A 23,341-nucleotide genomic window follows, 5' to 3' on the forward strand; every position below is an offset into this window, starting at 1 on the left:
GATTGCCAACAGGTGCCAACAGATGGGCACAGGTGCCTCTGGTGGGAGAATTTGAGGATAAATGGCCCACCACAGAACTGACAGGCTGCCTGTACTGGACAGTCCACAGAGCATGAGAGGTTTTAACACTTTTTTAAACTGGTATGGACAGTGTTTCTGGTTTGAGCTTTGCCTATCCTGCCACTGAAGCCCTGGCGCAGGCTACAATAAAGAGACTAGCAACCCAGATTGCCCACCAGCATGAAGATCAACTTATGTATCAAACAGCTCAAGGGATCACTTTTCACAGCATGAACAAGACAGGAATGGACCAAGAAATACAGTATCAAGTGATCTTTTCATATTTCATGTCACTTTCCAAAAGCAGTGAAATTATTGCAAAATTAGAATGTGTGCTTGAAGCAACAAAATGTGGGCGACAAAGGCACGAAGGGCAGGCTTTGCAGGGTAGGATACTGTAAGATCAAGCTACAAGTGGGGCACCAAACTGAGTCACTAGTGGAGCAGTTTGTAAAGGACAGATTGGGAAATGAGAAGGTAAAGAAACCCTGTTTTCCCAGGACTAGGGATTTGGTTGTGTTCCCTAAGATAGGAATAATAAGAATCTATTTAATTTGACTTGTTGGAATTCTGATGGTATTTATGGGCTGGATTGGAAAGTCTGGTGTTTTTCAGGATGCATCCTACCCAGTGGAGGGGCTACAGTGACAATATACTTATTAAATCATTTGAAAGTACCTTGGGGAAGGACACACAAGGAGGGTTTAACAGTGTTACCTTTCCTGCCCACTATTTAAAGGCTAGCGGAGAAGGACTCAGCACCTCCTCTTCCAACAGGAGCAAGGAAATGGGTTAAGAAAGGCTCACAGTGGGCAGAAAGAAAGATGGCGGCAGGAAGAACTGGAGTTACCAAATTATGGTATTGAATAATGCTACTTTTGCCCGTTGCATTTAAAATGTTGGAAATAAGAAAATGATTTCTTAGCCATATTTCTAGATACGTCTTCAATCTGGAATGAGGGATGCTGGCATCACAGTTGATTCTACCAAACTGAAACACATCTAATAAAACTAGACCCAGAGCATACTGTGCTGAACTGGATGGACAATGAGGAATGAACACTGTGAAAGTAGCCAAAGCTACTATGATGCTGGCATATTTAGGGCACGGACTGCTGTTTGAACTTTAAAATGGGTCATGGACTAATTCATAGGTCATTTACATGATACTCAATGAAATGGAAGTCATGGAAATAATGATAAATAACGAAGTCCATATTGGGATATTGACCTCTAGTCACCAGCTAATGTGGTAAGTAAGCATAGGAGCAAAAATGACCCCAGGTGGTCAAATAGACCTACCAGATGAGGACAGACATTTATAGTGAACTCTAAATCATTCAATAACATCATAAAAGAATGACACAAGTTTACCATCATACACTGACCAGAGCAGCTAAAATGAAAAAGAGACAATGTTGGTGAGAATTTGGAGTAACTGGAACTCACACACGCTGCTGGTGGGAGTGTAAATTGGAACATACACTTTGCAAATGTATTTGCTAGTGTTTACTTAAGTTGAACATATACATAATATACAGTGATGGTGAATTTTATGTGTCAACTTGACTGGGCTGAGGGATGCCCAGATAGCTGACAAAACATTTTTTCTGGGTGTGTCTGTGAGGATGTTTCCAGAAGAGGTTAGCATTTGAATTGGTGTGAACTGAATGAAGCAGACGGCGCTACCCAATGTGGGTGAGTGCCATCCAATCCTTTGAGGGACTCACATAACCAAAAAGCAGAAGAGCTAATTTGCTCTGCTTGAGCTGAGTCATCCACCTTCTCCTGCCCCCAGACATCAGCACTCCTGGCTCTCAGGTATTTGGAATCAGTTTAGGACTTACACCATTGTCCTTCTGCCCCAGCCCTCACCCCCACTGGAGTGTTTTGTCAATTGTACTCCTTCTCATGGGTCAACTCTGGCTAAGAATAGGAATCTTGTTACCATGTCTCCTCTGTCTTCCCTCTTTCTTTGTCTTTCATATACAGCGGATGTGACCCTTATTGCAGCCATGAGGCCTGGGTGGGGTGCAGGATGGACCCTGGCTGGGCTAAGGCTTCCTAGCTTAACTCCTAAGGATATCTAGGGAACAAACTCTGCTCTAGGTCCATAGCCCTGAGTTCAGGAATGTCCTTGGTCCAGTTCTAGTGAGTTAGTGCTGAAGACATTAAGCGAAAGTTGGATTCATGCCTGAGCAAACTACCTTGTATTGGAAACCCAGTACCATACGGTGCTTGTGTGACTGCCCCTGCTCCAGAGGAGGTGGTCCTTAGCCTCACTCCAGGCCTACATATTTAAGGTCAAGCTGGGAGGAAGCTGGTTGGGCTTCCTAGAAATCTCAAGTGACCTTCACTCTCTCATACAGTACCCCACCCATGGGCCGTCCTTGACCCCTCACCTAGGAGGTCAGGTGAGGATGTTGGGGTCTGGAAGCCAGCAGGTCTACTGTCCCTGAGGGTATGGGTATGCTCTCTGCCAAGAATCCTGTGTGCTGGCTTCCTTATCTATCGTTTAGATAAGCCAACCTGGAGCATGGCCAAACTTCAGAGCCTGCTTCAAGGCCACTAGTTTCTTTCCCTGGATGATAAAACTGAATGAAGCAAGGGCCAAGTATCTTAAAGCCTGGAATCTTGCTCAGCAATGAGTTGAACAATGAATGTTGAACAAATGAATCAACTCAGGAGCCCCTGTTGAGGACCACTCCATTGCTCTCACCCCATCCCCCTCACCCCAATACCTCTCGGATCCTCTTCTGCCATTCCTCAGTGAATTCAGGGGAGCTGGTGTTCACCAGGCTGGCATTGAGTGTCCACACGGGGCACTTCCAGGTGGGAAGGGACAGCATGGCCAGGGAGGGTGCCAGAAAAGCAAATGTTCCTCCCTGGAGAATGGGCAGCCTGGAGGAGGGGAAAGGAGAGAGTTACCAATCAGCTCTTTAAGCGCTGGTCTGTCACTGGCCCCAGTGGAGGCCTTTTAATCCCAAGTCCTACCTTGGTTTCAAGGCGACACATGACCCCTGCAGTTCTCAGTTTACAGGGAACTCCTGCCAAGCTCCAAGTCAGACCCATGAACCCTGCCAGACTTTGGACGGGTAGGAGAGGTGGAGAGGGGAAGCAAGCAGACCTAACCCCAGTCCTGGAGATACAAGCCCAGGAGCAGCAGAGAGTCAGGTGCTGGGAAACGATTTGGGGGTAGCACAGAGCTCAGGGAACATGTTGAGTGGGTGCCATTGTCTTCCTCAGTCCCAGAGAATCCTCCCCAGACCCCAGGATCAAAGCACAGCTCACACATGTGGAGTCCCACCCACTGACAAGAGATGCACAGCCTAGAATCTGGGCGGCCAGATTCCTTTGCCTCTTCAGAAATGAACAGCAATCCCAGACCTCTACCTTCAGGCTCCTTTTATCACCTGGACTGAACAGGCTTGAGGTCAATTATCAGGGCGTATCCCCCACCCACAGTCTTTCTCCCTCCTCGTTGGTGTCTCACTCTGGCCTCTGTGAGAACTTCTAGCAGAACTTCTAGCCCATCTGACTTGTCTCCCTTCAAGGTGAATGTAGCCTGATAAGTCAACCTCCAATAACCCTCTCTTACTAGAAGGTCAGAAGCTATCAAGGCTCACCTAGTCTCTTTGCCCTGCATATTAGAATTTGGGGCGGCGGGTGGAAAAAAGGGATGTCAGCCTCGTGCTTGCATTTGTCACTATAGCACACCCAGTTTAGGTACTTTTTCTTAACAATACTAGAAGGCTATTTTTGAACTCAGGATTCCATGAAGACAGCTTAAAGGGTTATTTCTGAGAAAGACTGAACACATTTTACTTAATGAAAATATAAAGTTTTGCTGCCTAAGTGGCCTTTGTCCTGGCTGAACGTAGGAATCAGCAATGCCCGGGCATCACCCTCAGATGAGTTAGTGGGCTTGTCAAGAGGGTGCAGCCAGGCATGGGGAGGGCTTAAAGCTCCAGGTGATTCTAATGTCAACCAGGGCTGAGAACAAGTAATCTAGATTCATAAATCTAGACCCATAAGGTTCCAAAACAGATTGGAATATATGGCACACACAGGGCAGGAACATATGGGTGGTGGAATGGGTATGCGTGAATAATGTTTTTAATTAAGAAATTATGGGGGGGAGATAAATCAGGAGTTTGGAATTAACATGTACACACTAATATACATAAAATAGGTAAACAACACGGACCTACTGTATAGCACTAGCACAGGGAACTATACTCAATATCTTATAATAACCTATAATGGAAAAGAATCTGAAAAAGTATATATGTATATATCTACACATACATATATATATATATATATATATTTGTATAACCGAATCACTTTGCTGTACACTTGAAACTAACACAACATTGTAAATTAACTATACTTCAATTAAAATGCATAGAAATTATGAAGCTAAGTATCTTGACAGAGAAGGGAAACATGCTATACTTTTATCACTGCTTTTAAAATGAACATAGAAATCTTTGCATATCATATGTACAGAGTATATAATACAAGAATTGTGTTTTAATTTTTTGCTGTAATCCCATATGCACATTTCATTCATTCAACAAATATTTACTGAGGACCTGCTCTGTGAGACGCACTGATTGCCAGGTATTGGGGATAAAAATGGTGACTGAGACAAAACACCACTTATATTCTAGTTACACATTTCTCTGTTAGCCCTTGTACTAACAAACTAATCATTTACAGTAACTGACTCTCAGGGGTTCTTTAAACACCTTATGACTCTGCTTAAAAGCACTCCACCATTACTATGCCACCATTGCCGCAGCCATTTCAGTATTACTGGGTTCCATGAGGTCAGGGATGATTATTTTTCTTTTCCATCTCTCCAGCACTGAGCCTAGTGCTGCAAAAACCTATGAATATTGGGTTTTCTCATTTTATTTTATTTTATTTTTTTAGTTTAACAGGTATATAATGAAACTCTAACAAATGTTAATTTGCATTTCATTAAGTCATAAAAGATGTGCACTCATTCGTGTGATTTTATATGTTTTTCCTTGTCTATAAACTGTCTACTCGTTACACAGAACTTAGATACTGTCAAAATATATTTATAACAATTTTTATGATGGTGAGCTTTATGTTTGTTGAAAAAAATGTTTTTTGTTAGTATATGCAGGAATTCATCCCCAACTTAGAACTTCTTTAAGGGAGCACTTCAAAATTTTCAAGCAGTTCAGCACTTTTCTAACTCTGTTCATGTTCCTTTCAAGATTATTATATGTAGTTGGGATAATGTGATATATTGACTTTCTACCTTTTTGTTTTGTTTTGTTTGGTTTGGTCATGCCTCGCAGCTTGCAGGATCTTAGTTCCCCGACCGGGGATTGAACCCTGGGCCACAGCAGTGAAAGCACTGAGTCCCAACCACTGGACTGCCAGGGAATTCCCTCTATGTCTTTGTAATTGCTAAGAATACCTTTTATGTTCAAGAGCAAGATGAATTTTTTCCATTTATTTACTAGAGAGTACTCTTTTTTTTTTTTGCAGTACGCGGGCCTCTCACTGTTGTGGCCTCTCCTGTTGCGGAGCACAAACTCTGGACACGCAGGCTCAGTGGCCATGGCTCACGGGCCCAGCCGCTCCGTGGCATGTGGGATCTTCCCGGACCGGGGCACGATCCCGTGTCCCCTGCATCGGCAGGCGGACTCTCAACCACTGCGCCACCAGGGAAGCCCTAGAGAGTACTCTTATGTGCTACCTTTAGATTCACACAATGTATCCATAAATTCTTCCCTCATTATTCTGTACTCAGACCTTCCAATCCCATTTTCCATCCATTCCTCTCCGCCTCCCCACCTCATTTTGTTAGCATTCCCATTTCTTTCTCATAACTTCTCATTGGTACCTTTTTGAGAGAGGGAGAGAGATCTACATATATTTCTTGCATTTCTGCTAGTTTTTCTTTTACGCACTTTCCTGGTACATGTTTAAGATGTGTGCATTCAGTATCACTACAAGTCTTTATTGCTTTATGTATCTTTTACCTTTCGTGGTGACCTTAATGTGTATCTCAGTGCTGCTTTAATTTCACAGTTACTTTCATCTGCTAGCATGATGGTAATTCCTATTTTTAAAATTTTCCCATGAGTATGATTCACTATTATTATACATACGCCTTCTGACTTAAATGTCTCTCTTGTAAATCGTAGATTGTTGATTTTTAAAACTCAACATTTTAGAAATAGAAGAGCCATTTGAAGCGTATCCAGCCTGGCCTTGTCATTTTATAGATAGGGGATTTGGAGCCCAAGGTCTTAGAGTTAACCAGCATGAGTGCTTGGGTTTCCTTACTTATCACCACTGCCCTGTAACACCAGTTAAGAACATGGTGTAGACCAAAGGCGAGTTTGAATCAGGCTCTACCTTATCAGTTGTGTGACCTAGGCATGTTGCCCAGCTTCTGCAAGCCTCAGTGTCCTCTTTGACAAAATAAAGATAATACTACTCTCCCAAGGAGTAGCTGTGAAGATAAACTATATGTAAGTGATTAGCACAATGCCTGGGAAAGAGAAGAGCTCAATAAATAGAGTAATTTTCATTTTTATTCCCCCTGCAATGTGTGGCTACTTCTAGAAAAGGTAGTGTACACCAAAACATTTTCTTTTTTTTTTTTTTTGCAATATGCGGGTCTCTCACTGTTGTGGCCTCTCCCGTTGCGGGGCATAGGCTCCGGACGCGCAGGCTCAGCGGCCATGGCTCACGGGCCCAGCCGCTCCACGGCACGTGGGATCCTCCCGGACCGGGGCACGAACCCGTGTCCCTTGCATCGGCAGGCGGACTCTCAACCACTGCGCCACCAGGGAAGCCCCCAAAACATTTTCTTAATGTTTCCTCAAATAACAGATGTTATAGTATGGACTTTTTTTTTTTAAGTTCTTGTCTGGCATTCCCATTTCTTGCAGGTTGGTTCTCCAAGATTTGTTTCCTAAGACCTTCCCTATCCATCTTCCTCTTCCCTTCACCCTTTACCATCTCATCTGTATACTCAAGTCTGAAGAAGAAAACTCCCCACCATTTTCTTTTAAAACAACAACTTGCATGTAAAATGTCAAAATCTGCAGTCTCAGGAATGTCTCTTAGAAGTTTGATAGGATTGATATTTTAGGTTGTCAAAGACACAGAAATGTGTCGTGGGGGTACTATCAACATCTAAGTTTATATAGTATTTTAAAACTACATAGCATTTTCATATAATTATCCCAAGAGTACTTCAGGGTGGGTAGGACAATACTGCACTGTCTCTGTATGAGGAAAATGATGCTGGGGGCAGGTGCCAGTGGCAGGGCTAAGCTGGGAAGTGCAGAGCCCTGATCAGAAAGCCTGAGTCACTGGGCCAAATTGCAAAAGTGTGTTTGTTATAAGAACTGATAAGAGGGCATGTGGAAAGACAAACTTCTTCGACAGTTTATGCTAATGATTGTGTGGGGAATTTTTCTCATCTCTTAGTAGTTCCATTTGGGCCCATAAAACAGAAACAGCTAACCTTTTGGAAGTATTGGGAAGTTAAGCTTCAACGCTTCTCTCTGAGCTCTCATGTACTCTTCATAAGATGATATACATGATGGTTGTTAAAGACGTTAAGGCAGACTTCATTCAAGGGGGGCTACTACGATGGGGTTCTGTAATAGGGGAGAGAGATCAGGCTCAACTCCCAATGTGACAAGGAAAACTTGGAATTTATAGCCAAGGAGCAGGGTGGGGCTCAGTGGATGGAAAGTTACTAAGAGGAAGCATCAGGGGTAAGAACAGGATTCTTGCTGAAAACAGGCCAAGGTGAAGAGACATCACCTGTGGATAGTGAAAAATGAGGAAACCAATCAGAGAGTGAGGGTGGGGATTCTGGCTACAGTGACTGAGCAAGATTCTTGCTAAAACTGGATGATGCAGAGACCAACATGGAAGCTCAAAAGTCAAGTCTAGTTGAACAGTTGTCTATTGGATTTAGCAATAGGATGATCATAGTTGATCTTGTATGTTAGACACTATAAATAAATAGATCTCTCCCAGTTAAATGATAAATAGACTCAGCACAGCTTGGGCCTGTACAAAATTCTGCAGCAGAAGGGGGAACGTCACATAAGGCTTTGGAGTTCTTAAAACCACATTGGAAACTAGAAGGCAAGGGAACAATTCTTTCAAAGTTCTGAAAAAAACTTATTTCCAACCTAAAATTTTATACCCAGCCAAGCTATCAATCAAGTATGAGAATAGAATCAAGACATTTTCACATATGCAGAGTCTTACAGAATTTACCTCCCATGTGTTCTCTCGGGAAACTACTGCATATTCGTGTTCCACCAAAAAAAGAGGAAGACATGGGAACAAGAGATCTAGACTTGAAAACTGACATGAAGGGAATTCCCAGAATAAGGGTAAAGAGGCATCTCAGGATGACACATCTAATGTATACCAGGCACAGACAGCGACTGCTCCAGACTTCAGCAAGTCAGAGAGCCCCAGGAGGTAGTACATCAAGAAGATGAAGTTGATAGGCTACCTGATGTGATGAAATTATTAAGAAGAGATTTAGACAACAGGCAGGGAGTTTATCATTGAGTTAAAAACAAACAGAAACTAAAGAATATTTTTAAAAAGATATTAATTTCAGGGAAAACAAAAAGTTGGGCAGGAAAGGAATCACTTTGTGATTCAGCTCTGAATAGCATCCCAGTCATTATAATGTGTACATTCAATATTGACCTATGCTGGGAGGGTATGAGAATAGGATGATGGAAAATATGCTTGTATGTGGTGGGAGTGAGGGGCTGTGAAAGAAAATGAAATCATAGTCATCCATATTGGCACTTCAGTCAATAGTGCCTAAAACAGAAGTGCATTAATTAGAGACGGTGGAAAATAACTAAATAATCAGCTTGGAGGGATGAGAGTGCTTGTTTCTGCCTAGAAGAAAGGGGAGAAGGGGGAGATCTCTGGTTGGTAGGGGAAGGCTGTTTGTCTGCCTTCTTTAAACCCATCACTACCCACTGCCTTGAGTGTACCTTTGATACCCACCCTCATTGTTCTAGTCCTCCCTTCTGATCTGCGCCAAAGACAAGTATAACTCTCCTTTTTTTCTTTTTTTAATGGCTTTAATGCTGACCTCCACAGAGAAACACATCAGGGAAAACAGAGATAAAAGCAGGTGAAGTGACAAAGAATCTAGGAAGTTGTCTCAAGGCTGTAGCCTTGAGCCTTACCTATCAAGCCCCCTTCCAAGATGGTAATGGGCAGCCTACTGCACTTTTGCTCTCAGGCAAAGATTCAAAGGGTGTGGCTCACAAAACATATCCTGATACTTTTCTAAAAAAATTTTTTTAATGGTTTTCATTTCTCCCAGTTATAGAGAAACACATGGACTCTGAAGAAAAATTAATGGTAAATAAAAATATAAAGAATAAATCACCCTAATTCTATAACCCAGAAATAATCATCAACATTTTGTTCTCATCTTTTTTTAATCTTTAACTAGATAAACTTTATCAGCACACATATAATATATACCTTTCCTATACAATGTATACCAGCCAGAAATAACCTTTAACACTTCTTCAAGTCTCTTCTCTGTCTTTAACTAGATAAATGATTATCAGGACACATAAGATGCATATCTCTCATAATTATGAATTATGTTGGTCACTATTATGATACTGAAAAGCTCAAAACAACTTAAATGTCCTTTAATAGGAAATGGTTAAACTAGAATATATTATGTACTCTAGAATATGGAATACTAAGTGATATTTTTCTAAAAGTGCTATTGTGGAAATATGTTTATTGAAATGGAATGATATTTATAATGTATTGTGTATGTTTAAAAAGGAGGGGGAGGAGTGTTTTTTAACCACATTTAAATTTTTTTCAATAATTTGCAAAGGGAGGGAGGGTGCAAAATTGTGTTTATGGTAATACCCTTTTCTTGGTGCGAAAAATAAATTTTACGTACCAGGCACTGAGCTAAGCACTTTACATACATTATCTAATTTAATTATCATGGCTTTGGTAAAATTGTTTTGTTTTTTTTTTTTTCCCCTGCCGTACGCGGGCCTCTCACTGTTGTGGCCTCTCCCGTTGCGGACGCGCAGGCTCAGCGGCCACGGCTCACGGGCCCAGCCGCTCCACGGCACGTGGGATCTTCCCGGACCGGGGCACGAACCCGCGTCCCCTGCATCGGCAGGCGGACTCCCAACCACTGCGCCACCAGGGAAGCCCGGTAAAATTGTTTTTAATTTCCTCTTCACAGAAATACGAGGGACTGCCCTGGTGGCACAGTGGTTAAGAATCCACCTGCCAATGCAGGGGACACAGGTTTGATCCCTGGTCGGGGAAGATCCCACATGCCGCAGAGCAACTAAGCCCATGCGCCACAACTGCTGAAGCTCACGTGCCCTAGAGCCCACGTGCTGCAACTACTGAAGTCTGTGCCCCTACAGCCCGTGCTCCACAACAAGAGAAGCCACCGCAATGAGAAGCCCGCGCACCACAACAAAGAGCAGCCCTTGCTCGCCGCAACTAGAGAAAGCCTATGCGTAGCCAAAAAACCCAACACAGCCTAAAATAAATAAATATTTTTTTTTAAAAATGAAGAGCAGAGAAAATATTTGAAAAAAAAACAAAAAAAAAAACCACATGAGGACTCCAAGATAACATTAATGCAAAAATTGTCAGGGGTAGAAAGGAGAGGGGGAATTAAGTCTCCCCTAGGTAAGGCAATACAGCTTGGGCACCCAGGAACCTGGAGAGGATAAGCCCCCAGAAGGGGTCTAGGGTTGGGACGTGTAGAGCATGAGGGGCTTCTGGGGAAGAGGTCAACAGTTGGGGACAGAGACATCTGGAGCTTGAGCTGCTGGAATCCAACCTCACCTGTGTCATCATTTTGATGTTCCCTTTTGGAGTCAATCCAATGATTAGGCAAAGGGTGATGTCACGGATTTTCTTTGAAATAGTTCAGAATGGGGAGCAGAGCCTCAAGAATGTCGAATGGGATTGATGAATTCTTGAATTTAAAAGGGTCGCTCTGCTGTGAGAAACCCTGCGTACCTTCAGACCCCAACTCCTTCACTATTGGACAAAGATCACTTAGTGTTCATCTTTTTACTGAGCTTCCTACCCCAAGCACGTAAGAACCTGCTACCCTGTAGGAAAGCACGTCCCGCACCTTCCGTGTAGTTAACTACCCAACCTAAACCCAGAGGAAGAAGCAGCACCAGGCCCCTCTTTGGGACACATCATCCCCTCTCCCTCCTCTGATGTGACTGATTACCAGGTCACTCTTCTACTGCCAACAGCCACCACTGTTTCTGTTCCAAACAGAACTCCGATGGCACATCTGGTGCCTAGTTTTCAATGGGGCACGGGCAAGATGGCTGCAGACCTCTGGCGATGGGCATGGACTTTCTGCAGAACCAGTAACAGATGCAGAGCTAGGACAGATCAGGGCTTGGCCGCAGGGAGGTCCATGGAAGAAAAGGACAAATGCCAGGCAGGCTGATTCGGGCAAGACTACACAGAACCCAGATTTGAATGCATTTTGGGCAGAAGTACTTGCTCCACACATGAGACTTTCCCAGGAAAATGAAAAGGGAGATATATCACTTGAAACCACTCCAGAAAAAGAAATTCCCGGGTAAAAATCATGAATAATTCCAGAGATGGAGTTAAGACCCAGAATTACACATAGTCGATAATAATTTCCTCTAGTGATTGCATTTAAACTTAATGCTTTCTTTTGAAACGGATAATGAAGTACGCCCTTACATGAATTTTGGAACTGAGCGCTTAAGTGAGGAAGGCCCTTGGGGGACACACCCAAGACCCCGAAATTCATACCAGGGAGGCAGCCACCCCTCCGCCAAGGATTGCAGATGCCCGCCCCACAATGGACACTACGCTCTTTAGCTCTTATTAGGGAAGCTGTTTTTACCTCTCATCATTCCCTTTGACTATTTAAGATGGTTTTAATCATTAAGATCTGAAATCTCATTGCTGTACCAGCATTTTCGTTTGCAGTCTAGAAAAGTACATAATTAAATACTGGTTACCAGACAATCAATAATCACATATACTTGATTCACACAGGCTATCAGCTAGTTTTATAATCTCTAATGTTGTAGGCAGTTACTGTGCTTATTAGCCACTGAGCAGGAAGTCCATTTCCATGAGTGGAACCAAACTCAAGTGTATTCCTGTCCCCACCTTAGTTTAAGGACATTAGCATGGTTTTATTTCCTAATCTTATTTCCCTCTTTCTTTGTATGTTTAATTAGGCTATAGATTCTTTGAACTCTTAACTCCTGATTTGTTGTGTCTCTCACAGGGTTTACCAGAAGGCTAGGCCCACAGGCACTCTCAGTACTGAGATTCCAGTAGGAATATGGAACTGTATCATCTTTTGTCAGCATCACAGGTGTCCACAATATTAGAGATGGAAGGGACTTACAAATATAACATACTTCAACTCCCTCATGTTACAGATGAGAACACTGAGACTTAGAGAGGGTGAATGGCTTGTGCAGGTTCCCACAGCACAGAAGCCAGGACTAGAATTCAGGCCCCCAGTTTCCAAGATCAGTGTTTTTCCATAATTATAGTGAACACCATCTCAGTTTAAGAGGAGGTGCTTCCCCATCCAGAAGAGCCTTGTGTTTGTAACTCTCCATGGGGCAGCCAGGGGGATTGCTCCTGGGTATCCAGGCAGGTGGCTGCAAGGCCTCTCTGATGCTACCACAGCATCTGACATTCCAGGGACTGATTCTGGAAAAGTGGGAGGGGTCCCAGATTTTAGGGGCCTAAGAGACCAGACCAAACCCTATACCTCTTTGAGTCCTTGGTGGGGGATTCAGAAGAAATCTTGGCTCTCAGAGATGGTGACAGAAGGAGGAAGAAAGAGAAGGGAAATAACCTGACAAAGATGCAGGCACTAATCCCCTCTCCTCGACAGAAAATGGGAGAACTTAAGCGTTGGCATATCTCCTGGAAATGACTTGCAAAAGAAGCACTTTGGAAAGTGCCTTTGATTTGGTTTAGGCAAGAAGACCACACAAGGAATGAGTATTCTCTGGATGCTGTCTACAGACAGCCTATCCTGGAAATAATTGGCTACCTTGCATCAGCCTTCGCCTGTGTGGTTTGATTCAGAAAATTGATAAAGAATAAATAAATGATAAAGAGTAAATCCTAAGAGTTCTCATCACAAGAAAAATTGTTTTTCTGTTTCTTTAATTTTGTATCTATATGAGATGATGGATGTTCACTTAATTTATTGTGCTAATCATTTCTTGATGTATGTAAGTCAAATCATTATGCCATACACTTATACAATGCTGTCTGTCAATTACATCTCAATGAAACTGGAAGGGAAAAAAAGAATAAATGGACATTAATTTTTCCTGTCAAGTCATTTTCTCTTAAGACAGGTCAGGCAGAAGTACATCATTGGGAATGTTTTACACTTTCCTCTGCAACTCCAGGGCTGAGCACAGACCTGGCACGGATTAGGTCAAAGCAGATTTACCAGGGAAGGGCCCCTCACTTGCACCGCTCCTTCTGAAGTCCAGGGAGGAGGCCCCGCAATGTGTTCACTAGCCATATGCCTTGTAATTTGCAAAAGTAAAAGGTTTCAGGCATAATTGTCTGTAGCTATTTGTGTTACTTTAATCAAGAATCCTGGCTAATGTACACAGTAAGTGCTGGAGCTAGGACTTGAACCCAGGCTCTTAGTTCTGGTCCTGTGCTCCCTCTATCATGCCACTCATGTAACTCATCTCAGGCTACAAGCCAAGCAAACCTTGCTGCTACCCTGGCAGGTAAAAGTCAGAATCCAGGGCTTCCCTGGTGGTGCAGTGGTTAAGAATCCACCTGCCAATGCAGGGGACACAGGTTCGAGCCCTGGTCTGGGAAGATCTCCCATGCCGCAGAGCAACTAAGCCCGTGGGCCACAACTACTGAGCCTGTGCTCTAGAGCCCATGAGCCACAACTACTGAGCCCACGAGCCTAGAGCCCATTCTCCACAACAAGAGAAGCCACTGCAATGAGACGCCTGTGCACAGCAACAAAGAGTAGCCCCCACTTACCACAACTAGAGAAAGCCCACAAGCAGCAATGAAGACCCAACGCAGCCAAACATAAATAAATTTTTTTTAAAAAGTCAAAATCCATGAGGAGGAGTTTTACCTACCTGACTCCTAAAAATACTTGCAGGAGAGTGCAAATGCCAGAGACGAAGAAAATGGTGCTGATGAGGTAGCTCTGGGTCAGGGGGTCATGCTGCAAACACAGGTCCTTGGCCAGGATAAGTGGAACTGCCACGAGTCCCCCCAGGGCTGTGAGGAAGTGCTGTGGGCAGAGCAGAGAGAGGAGATGGGCTTGGAGATGCTGTAGTTGCCTACTCTACCTTCATTCCTATTCCTACTGCCTGAGGCAAGAGCTCCATCTCTGGTCTCAGAGGAGCCTGGCCTTGAGTGACAGGCAGCGAGATCCAGGCAAGCAGTGGGAAGGAACTAGGAAGCCCTGGCAGCAAGAAGCAGGGACCCAGCCAGAAGGTCTGGGGTTCAAGGGCAGGACCCTACTGCCAAGAACTGATGTTCTAGGTAAGAAATCAAGGCAGGGACACAGCACAGGAGGATATAACATGAACCAAGGAGGGGGCCTTAAGAACAAGAACAAGGCAAGAGGCTCATTATTAAAATAAGGCACAAGGTGAGGGCAAGACCATTGACCAGGAAGGCCTGAGCACATTCTCCAAGATAGATCATATGTTAGGTCACAAAACAGCCTTAGCAAATTTAAGAAGATTGAAACCATACCAAGAATCTTTTCTGTCTGCAATGGTATGAAACTAGAAATCAATAACAGGAGGAAAACTGGACACAAGTTTGTGGAACTTAAGCATCACATTTCTGAACAATCAATGGGCCAAAGAAGAAATCAAAAGGGAAATCAAAAAATATCTTAAGACAGGCTTCCCTGGTGGCGCAGTGGTTGAGAGTCCGCCTGCCGATGCAGGGGACACAAGTTCGTGCCCCGGTCCGGGAAGATCCCACGTGTCGCGGAGCGGCTGCGCCCGTGAGCCATGGCTGCTGAGCCTGCACGTCCAGAGCCTGTGCTCTGCAACGGGAGAGGCCACAACAGTGAGAGGCCCGCGTACCACACACACAAAAATATATATATATCTTAAGACAACTGAAAATGGAAACAAAACATACCAAAACTAATGGGATGCAGCAAAAGCAGTTCTAAGAGGAAAGTTTATAGCAATAAATGCCTACATTAAGAAAAAAGAAAGATCTCAAATAAACAACCTAACTTTATTCCTCAAGGAAGTAGAAAAGGAAGAACAACCTCCAAAGTTAGAAGAAGAAAGGAAAAAACAATGATCAAAGCAGAAATAAATGAAATGAAAAACAACAGAAAAAAATCAGCAAAACTAGAGCTGGTTTTTTTTTTTTGCGGTACGCGGGCCTCCCGCTGTTGTGGCCTCTCCCGTTGCGGAGCAACAGGCTCCCGATGCGCAGGCTCAGCGGCCATGGCTCACGGGCGCAGCCGCTCCGCAGCATGTGGGATCTTCCAGAACCGGGGCACGAACCCGTGTCCCCTGCATCGGCAGGCGGACTCTCAACCACTGCGCCACCAGGGAAGCCCTAGAGCTGGTTTTTTAAGATAAGCAAACCCTTAGCTAAACTCTGAAAAAAGGAGAGAAGACTCAAATAAAATTAGAAATGATACAAAAGAAATACAAAGTACCATAAAACACTAGTATGAACAATTACACACCAACAAATTGGATAACCTAGAAGAAATGGATAAATTACTAGAAACACACAACTTACCAAGACTGAATCATGAAGAAATAGAAAATCTGTACAGACCAATAAGTAGTGAGGAGACTGAACAGTAATCAAAACTTTCCAATGAAGAAAAGCCCAGGAACAGATGGTTTCACCAGTGAATTCTATCAAACATCTAAAGAAGAATTAGTACCAAGCCTTCCCAAACTATTCGAAAAACTGAAGAGGAGGAAACACTCCCAAACTCATTTTACAAGGCCAGCATAAACCCTGATACCAAAGCCAGATAAGGACACTACAAGAAAAGAAAACTACATGTCAATATCCTTCATGGATATAGATGTAAAAATTCTCAACAAAAATACTAGCAAACTGAATTCAACAGCACATTAAAAGGGTCATACACCATAATCAAGCAGGATTTTACCCCTGGATGCAAGAATGGTCAATATACACAAGTCAACAACTATGATACACCACATTAATAAAATTAAAGATAAAAATCATATGATCATCTCAATAGATGCAGAAAGAGTATCTGACAAAATTCAACATCCTTTCATGATAAAAATATCTACATTATCCATTTTATTGGCTCATAATAATATTTTTAAAAATAGTATGACATTTGCTCTTCTTATTTTGTAGAAAAGCACAAAGAAGTTAACAAAAAAGTGTATCCCATCCCTGGTACCCCACATTGAACTGTTTGTAAAATTAAAAGAAACACATCTATAAGATTAGAAGATTCAAGCTACAAAAGTTACAAACTAAATAGCGAAAGTTGAAAGCCACCCTTCCTTTCCTAGCTTCTCTTCCCAAGGCTAAATACCTCTATTAGTTTCTTGTGAATTCTTCAAAACATGCAAAATTACTACATATACTTATTTCTATCTCTCTTTCGTTTGTTAGTTTTTAACACAAAAAAAGGTCACATTATACACAGTTATTTACTTGGCTTTTTTCACTTAATATATATTGGTGATCATTTTTTAACTGCAAGGTAGATACATCTTTTTCTTTCTAACAGCTACATAAAAGAATTACTTGTTAGGATGTGCCACAGTTCTCTAACATGGATATTTTGGGGGTGTTTCTAGGGTTTTGTTTGTTGTGATTTTACTATTAACAAAAGAAGAACATCTTTGTACTTACCTTAATGAGTCTTGCCAGCATATCTATAGAGAAATCCTTCTTTTTTTTTTTTTTTAATTTGGCCGTGCCACACGGCTTGCAGGATCTTAGTTCCCCAACCAGGGATTGAACCCCGCCCTCAGCAGTGAAAGCACAGAGTCCTAACCACTGGACCACTGGAGTATTCCCTACAGAGAAATTCTTATGCATTAGGGACTGGGTTAAACAATATATATGTTTTACATGTTCACAGAAAAGTTGCACCAAATAACATTCCAACAAAAGTGTTTGAGAGTGCTTGTTTCCCAATATTCCCCAAGCATTGGTTATCAAACTCTTTAGTTGTTGCCAAACAAATTATAATTGGTATCTTGAAAAAAAAAACCCAACACCGCAATGGCCCAGTTGGTGTCCTTTATGTGACCTATTAGCTCAGCATGGGGGAGAATCCTCCCTTAACTCCATGCCCCACCCCCAAACTCCTTGAGAGAAAGAGAGACTGGAGGAGCCTTGAGCCCCCTGGAGGTCAACAACACGGAAGGCAAGAATATCAACAACATGGAAGCCAAGAATATCAGCAATTTGACCTAAGTGTGTGTTCATGTGCCTTTTGAGGCAGAGCTTCTTCGGACCCAGTGCTTATGGGTGGCATTACCTGCACTCCCAAGAAGATACAGAGATACCATGGTGGGATATCCAGGATGCTATAAGCCAGGTGGTTACTGCTGAGACCCCTAGGCTGGCCATCCTTCTTCCTGCCTTGGCCACCTTCATGGGAGTTGAATACACCATCACCCTTCTGCTGAGAACAAGAGAAGAACACATTTGAGCATTTCAATAGGAATCAAGTGGACTTTTGATGCCGAAACCTCAGCCTCTGTCCACCGGTACTGAATCAAATCTCAGAGACAGAGTTTGGGGTGAATTAGAAAAGAATAACTTTACTATTTTGCTAGGCAAAGGGGGACACAGTGGTCTCCTGCCCTAAAAAACTGTGTGTCCCAACCTGGGAGGATCTGGTGAGGAGTTTTATAGCAACGGTTCAAAGGTGGATTTGCTGATAAGATTAGGGTGTGTGCAGGGCCTGCACTCCTTTAACCTGATCTCAGGTAATCTGATGAGTTTCTGTGGTTCTTTTAATCTGGCCTCAGGTGGTCTTCTTGAAGAGCTTCTCTGGTTCCTTTAATCTGGAATGAAGAATGCTGACATCTTCCATTTATTGGGGGTTTTAGTTCTATAAAGAGCTCAGAAGATACAGTTATGTGTATCCCTTGAGGCTGAACCAGGACCCTGTCCCAAGGCTGCACTATGGTTTCTTGGCTGCTCCTCCCTTGTCTCTGCAAGCCCTCCCTTCCCTGATTAGCAACTGTTTGAATCTGTCCTTTGGGACTCAGGGAAGGTCATGGAAGCTGGAGTCTGTTCCCTACGAACAAGGAACAGGGAACACAGAAAGGCTTCCGTGCCCAGGAGCCCCCTAGGGTCCTGCTCAGTTTCACTTTCTGATTTCAACCAGACAGATGGACAGCTTTCCAGAGGCAAGAGCGATGGGATAGAGGTAACTGCTGGCCTGCTTGGGATTTCTAGGTCAAAAGACCAGTGATTTTCTATATTATACATCTGCAGCAAGACCTCCACATGCAGTCTGGGGCCAATCAAGAGAGGTGGGTGCCTTGCCTGAAGCCCTGGCAGAGAAGAAACTTTGTGGAGGAGGGAATGGGGGTCAACTCCATGGTCAGGAAATGGGCAGGTAAATGGGGATTCTGGCCCAGAACGGTGTAGCTGCCCTTGCATACACTCCTACAGGCCAGCCTTGCGCCAAAGCCCTCATCACAGCACGCTGATTATAACGCATGGACTGTTTCCTTATCCATCTCTTCTGCTGGGGTGTGAGTTCCTAGAATGCATTCACTGTGCCTTATTCTTTTTGACCCAGCTTCTAGAATAGTCTGTGTGCTCAGTCTGAACAGTCTGAGTGTACGGATGAATGAATAGATATAACACAAATGTAAATAAGTGCAGGGCATACAGAACGCTCTAGGGTCAATAGCCAAGTTATATTCCTACCAGTTTAACCCCCAATTAACTTTGAATCATAAACCTTCTCCTCCAACTTATTGGCTATATAGTTTACCAAACTTGGGCAAATTACTAATATTTTTAAGCCTCATTTTTCTGATCTATATAACAGAAATGTCAATAACATCTACTTCATAGTTGAGCCAGTCCTCCTCCTCCATGGGGTAGAGCACTGGCAAATCTGATCCTAATTCCTTCCCAGTACTCGGGGCCCACATCACTGGCGATGGAGAAAATGGCCCAGCACACTGAGCCTCCAGGCAGCCGGAGGAGCCCAGGGCCGTGGTCAGGCTTGCTGATCGTGGGTGGACTGAGCCAGCCACAGAACAGCTCTGCAGAGTCACATTGCTCCTGGGCCTCAGAACAGCGTTTGCTGTGCTGAGTTTCTGAAACTTAAATGTAAGGATTTTGTCTCTACTCATCTATGTAGCAATGCCTGGGAACAAGCATCCCAAAACAGTTCCAGGAAGCATTCCCTGACTTCACTCCACCCCGGCCTCAGACCAGACGAGGCCTTCCCTCCTCAGAGGCATGTTTACTACAGCCCAGAACACACCTCACTACCATCATTTGTCTTCTCGTCCTAAAGGCCATAAAGCCCCAAAACTACTCCACCTCTAGCACAGAGTTAGTGCTCACAGCATTCTCTGTTGAGCTATAAAATAAATGAACCCACGTATAATGACCATAAAGAACTCTTCTCACGGATTTTAAAAAATAAATACTTAACTGGTTAGAATTCTTTGGAAACAACACGCTGATCTTATTTAGACTCCTGAAAAGGAGGAGGCACTGATGCTACTTGGTACTTGGGTTGCACGAGAAGGATGGCTGGCTCTGCCTAAGGAGGTCAACGCCAAGCCAAAGATGGCCGGGAGGCTGCTGGAAGGAAGTCTGGAGCACTTAACGCGAGGTTTTAGTGAAGGTGTGGCACAGTCAGTGAGCACGACAGCAAGAGTGGGAGAACAGGCTGAGGAAAAAAGAGGAGGAGCAGAAGGAAAGAGCGGCTGGCTGATTGGCTGGTTGGTTGATTGATGCTGGGTAGGCTACACAGAACAGCAGAGCGCGCAGTTTGGAGTGGGGGAGACGTGGTCTGTCATTCCCGCTTGGCAGCCATAGGCACTTCACTTTCCCTCTCCCAGCCTCGGTGTCCCCTTCTAACTCTGGGATGGTTGCAAAAATACTGGAAGTCTGTGTGGCTGCCTGTTACGTGCGCCGGTGATTGAGCTCACCGGGCTGGGGCAGGTACAGCTGCCAGCAAACTCACATCATACCTTCTCCCAGGACCCCTCGGAATTCTCAGAAAGGTGATGGGGAGGGAAACACTGAGGGAAATGTTAGTTTGGGGTCTTTTTTTTTTTTTTTCCTATTAAGAGTCAATGACTCAAAGAGTGTTCTCAACATGATGACCTCTGAATGTTCTAAGTTCTGTCTAGATGTCAACTTGGACCATCTGAAGGTTATGGAAACCACTTCTGTAATCGTTTTAAAACAGTTTTCTGGGAAATTGACCTTGTATGAGGTCCCACATGAAAAAAAAAAACTAGAACTGAGAGTGGGGAAAAACTTGTCTTCGTTGAGAACGGCTGGTTCTTTGCTTCTGATAAGTGCGACTTCTGTGAAACCCGTCAGTCATGGCTGGTAGAAAGCATAGGGCCTGATCAAAATACATCTTTTGTTGTAAACTACCTTACATCACTTATGCAAAGCACTGGGACAAAAAATAAAATAAGAAGGTACACAGTGTACCTGAGATTCCTGTGTGTCAGAGATGAGTCACTAGCATATTAAAGACGCACATAGAAACAAGTGACATCCCAGAGGTATTTTAGAGCAGGGGCTTCTCAGATGGAGGTGGAAGAAGTCCCATCTCAGGGCATATCCGGATGCGGGAAGCGCCTTTATCCCAGGAGAATCCCTGGGCGGGAAAATTCTGTGAGTCTTAGAGCAGCTGAAGATCGCCTACAAATCCCTTTTTGAAGGAAGAATGAACTCTTAACGAAGCTTCCCTGCCAGTGAGCACTGGTGTGAGAAGGGGGGCCACAAAGTCTCCTGGCTGGAATTGTCTATCAACTCAACGCACGAGCTGTAATTTCGCCAAAAGCCTTGCTCCAAAGAGGCGTTGTGCTGAGGCCTGGCATTTTATAGTGCTTCACAGTTTGCAAAGACCTTCCAATGCATCCTCTCATTTGATTCTCACAACCCGGTTTAAGGATGAGGAGACTGAGGCTCAGGGAGGTTACAATGAGGAGACTGAGGCTTGTCCGAGGTCCCTCCTCTTTCGGTGTCGAGGGCAGTTGCTGGCAGGTGCTGCCCTGTGAGTACAGGGACAGCTTGCCAGCTCCCAGGAGCAGCCCAGCAGAGCAGCAGGAGACTCTGCTGCAGAGGGAGCAGCAGTGGGAAGGAGGGTGCCTGGCGGGGGGGAGTGAATCCCTTGGCCCTCTGACTCCGTCCATTCCCCATACCGCCTCCCACTCCCTGATGTGCCCCTCTAGCTTTGCTTCCTAACACTTCCATTCAGCTGACTCTAGCCAATGGGATTGACCATATCCCTCCAAACGTGGCCTCGATTGTCCTGCCTCAGTGCCTTTGCTCACCCTGTGCTCCCTACCTGATCCCCACGACCCTGCTTCCCCTAAACCCACCTTCAAAGAGCTCAATGCCTCCTTTTCCTTTACCTCTTCTGCTTCCCCCACCCCATATGATTGCCCTCCTTGTACTCACAACACATATTGTCGCTCTGTTATGTAATTCACCATCTTCTCCCTTGTATCAGAAATATTTTTTTATACCCCGCTTTCCCCTAGCTAGGCCATAAGCTTTCAAGGTGGGGAAGCTGTCTTCCCCATGTTTATATCCCTAGAAGATTCTAGCAAAGCAATATGCACTTGAAAACCGAAAACATCTCACAAAATGGCCTCTTAATCTGGGTGCTGAAACTGAGGCTTTGAAGAATATGACAAGACAGGCCACTGAAAAAAAGTCAGATGTGTCCAGACTCCTCCACTCCCCACTGGCCTCAGGTGACCAATGAGGTGGAAAACATCACAGCCTTCAGAAAATGGAGGCTTCAACTTATTTCCCAAGATTTTTTTTTTTTTTTTTTGGCTTCCATAAGGTAGTGACAGAAGTGTTTAAAAAAAAAAAAAAAGGCCCAAAATGGAGTCACTTATGCTAAGCCCCATGTTGGCAAACCAAGACTTAATATCTCACCTAACTGCAGTTTCAGTCTCTCCCAGGAATGTAACCTTTAACCAGTCAGTCGAATTACCTGGTCAGCACTAGTGAGCTGATCTGCCTGGTAGACACCTGCTTTCAGGAAAGTGACCTCACCTGAAACAATCCACTCTTTGATAGAATAACTTCCTTGCCCTGCCTCCTTCTGCCTATAAAACTCTTCCATTTTGTACAGCTCCTCAAAGCTCCTTTCTATTTGCTATGATGGGATGCTGCCTGTTTCATAAATCATTGAATAAAGTCAATTAGAGCTTTAAATTTACTCCACTGAATTTTGTTTTTTAACAGAAGGAATTCTGAGGAGAAGACAGGAGATTTCTCTCAGGTGTCTTCCACAATATTCCAGAAGAGATGGTCAGGGTCTCTTTACCAGAAGGCTGACCAGCAGTGGGCAGGGTCTGACAGCCTGGCTCCAGGCGATAGTTCTGAGGGCCCAGCCTAGGCTCATGGGTGGCACCTGTCCCACAGACACTATGGCTGCGCCTGGTGGGGGGAGGCTCTTTCTGGCTACGGTGGGCAGAGGGTCCCCACTCAGTCCCCCCTGTTGTTTTTAGGTGGCCAAAATAGGTTGGAGAGAATGGTGGGACCAGGGCTCAAGGATGAGCTACAGAGGCCTCCAGATGGATTACTGTCACTTTACTTCTCTGGGCCTCAGTTTCCTCATCTGTAAAATGGGAACAGAGGTGCACGCTTCATTGGCTTGAAGGTAGAAAACAAAGTATATAAAGTGCCTGGGGCATACTGGTTATTCAGTAAATGTTAGTTCTCTCTCTCTCTCTCTCTCTGCTTCCCTCTGTCTTGCTTCAGAAAGGGCTTCTGATCAAAGAAATCATAATGCTGAGAAACCTACAAAACAAACATTTAGATTCAACAGAGTAAAGCAAAGAGGACTTTTCAGCTCTCCCTTCTTCCTTTGTAATTCATTCACAGAGTTTGGCACCCAGGGAGGAATCTTTGCCTCTGTGAGGGTGAGGTTGGGAGGACAGCTCTAATAATCCAAAGTCTT

General features: G+C 44.1%; 1 protein-coding gene across 1 annotated transcript in view; it reads right to left on the reverse strand.

Moving 5' to 3' along the window:
- The window catches only part of LOC136127949 (solute carrier family 23 member 1-like), a 44,887-nt gene that overhangs the window by 21,362 nt on the left and 184 nt on the right, over positions 1-23,341 (reverse strand). Inside the window, exons 2-4 of the mRNA XM_065883585.1 lie at positions 17,678-17,821; positions 14,280-14,437; positions 2,802-2,961 (exon numbers count right to left, since the gene is read on the reverse strand). Of these exons, the coding sequence (XP_065739657.1) occupies positions 2,802-2,961; positions 14,280-14,437; positions 17,678-17,821 (462 nt within the window). The remainder of the gene's footprint in view (positions 1-2,801; positions 2,962-14,279; positions 14,438-17,677; positions 17,822-23,341) is intronic.

The sequence above is a fragment of the Phocoena phocoena genome, chromosome 9 (genome assembly GCF_963924675.1).
Source record: "Phocoena phocoena chromosome 9, mPhoPho1.1, whole genome shotgun sequence".
Classification (NCBI taxonomy): Eukaryota; Metazoa; Chordata; class Mammalia; order Artiodactyla; family Phocoenidae; genus Phocoena; species Phocoena phocoena.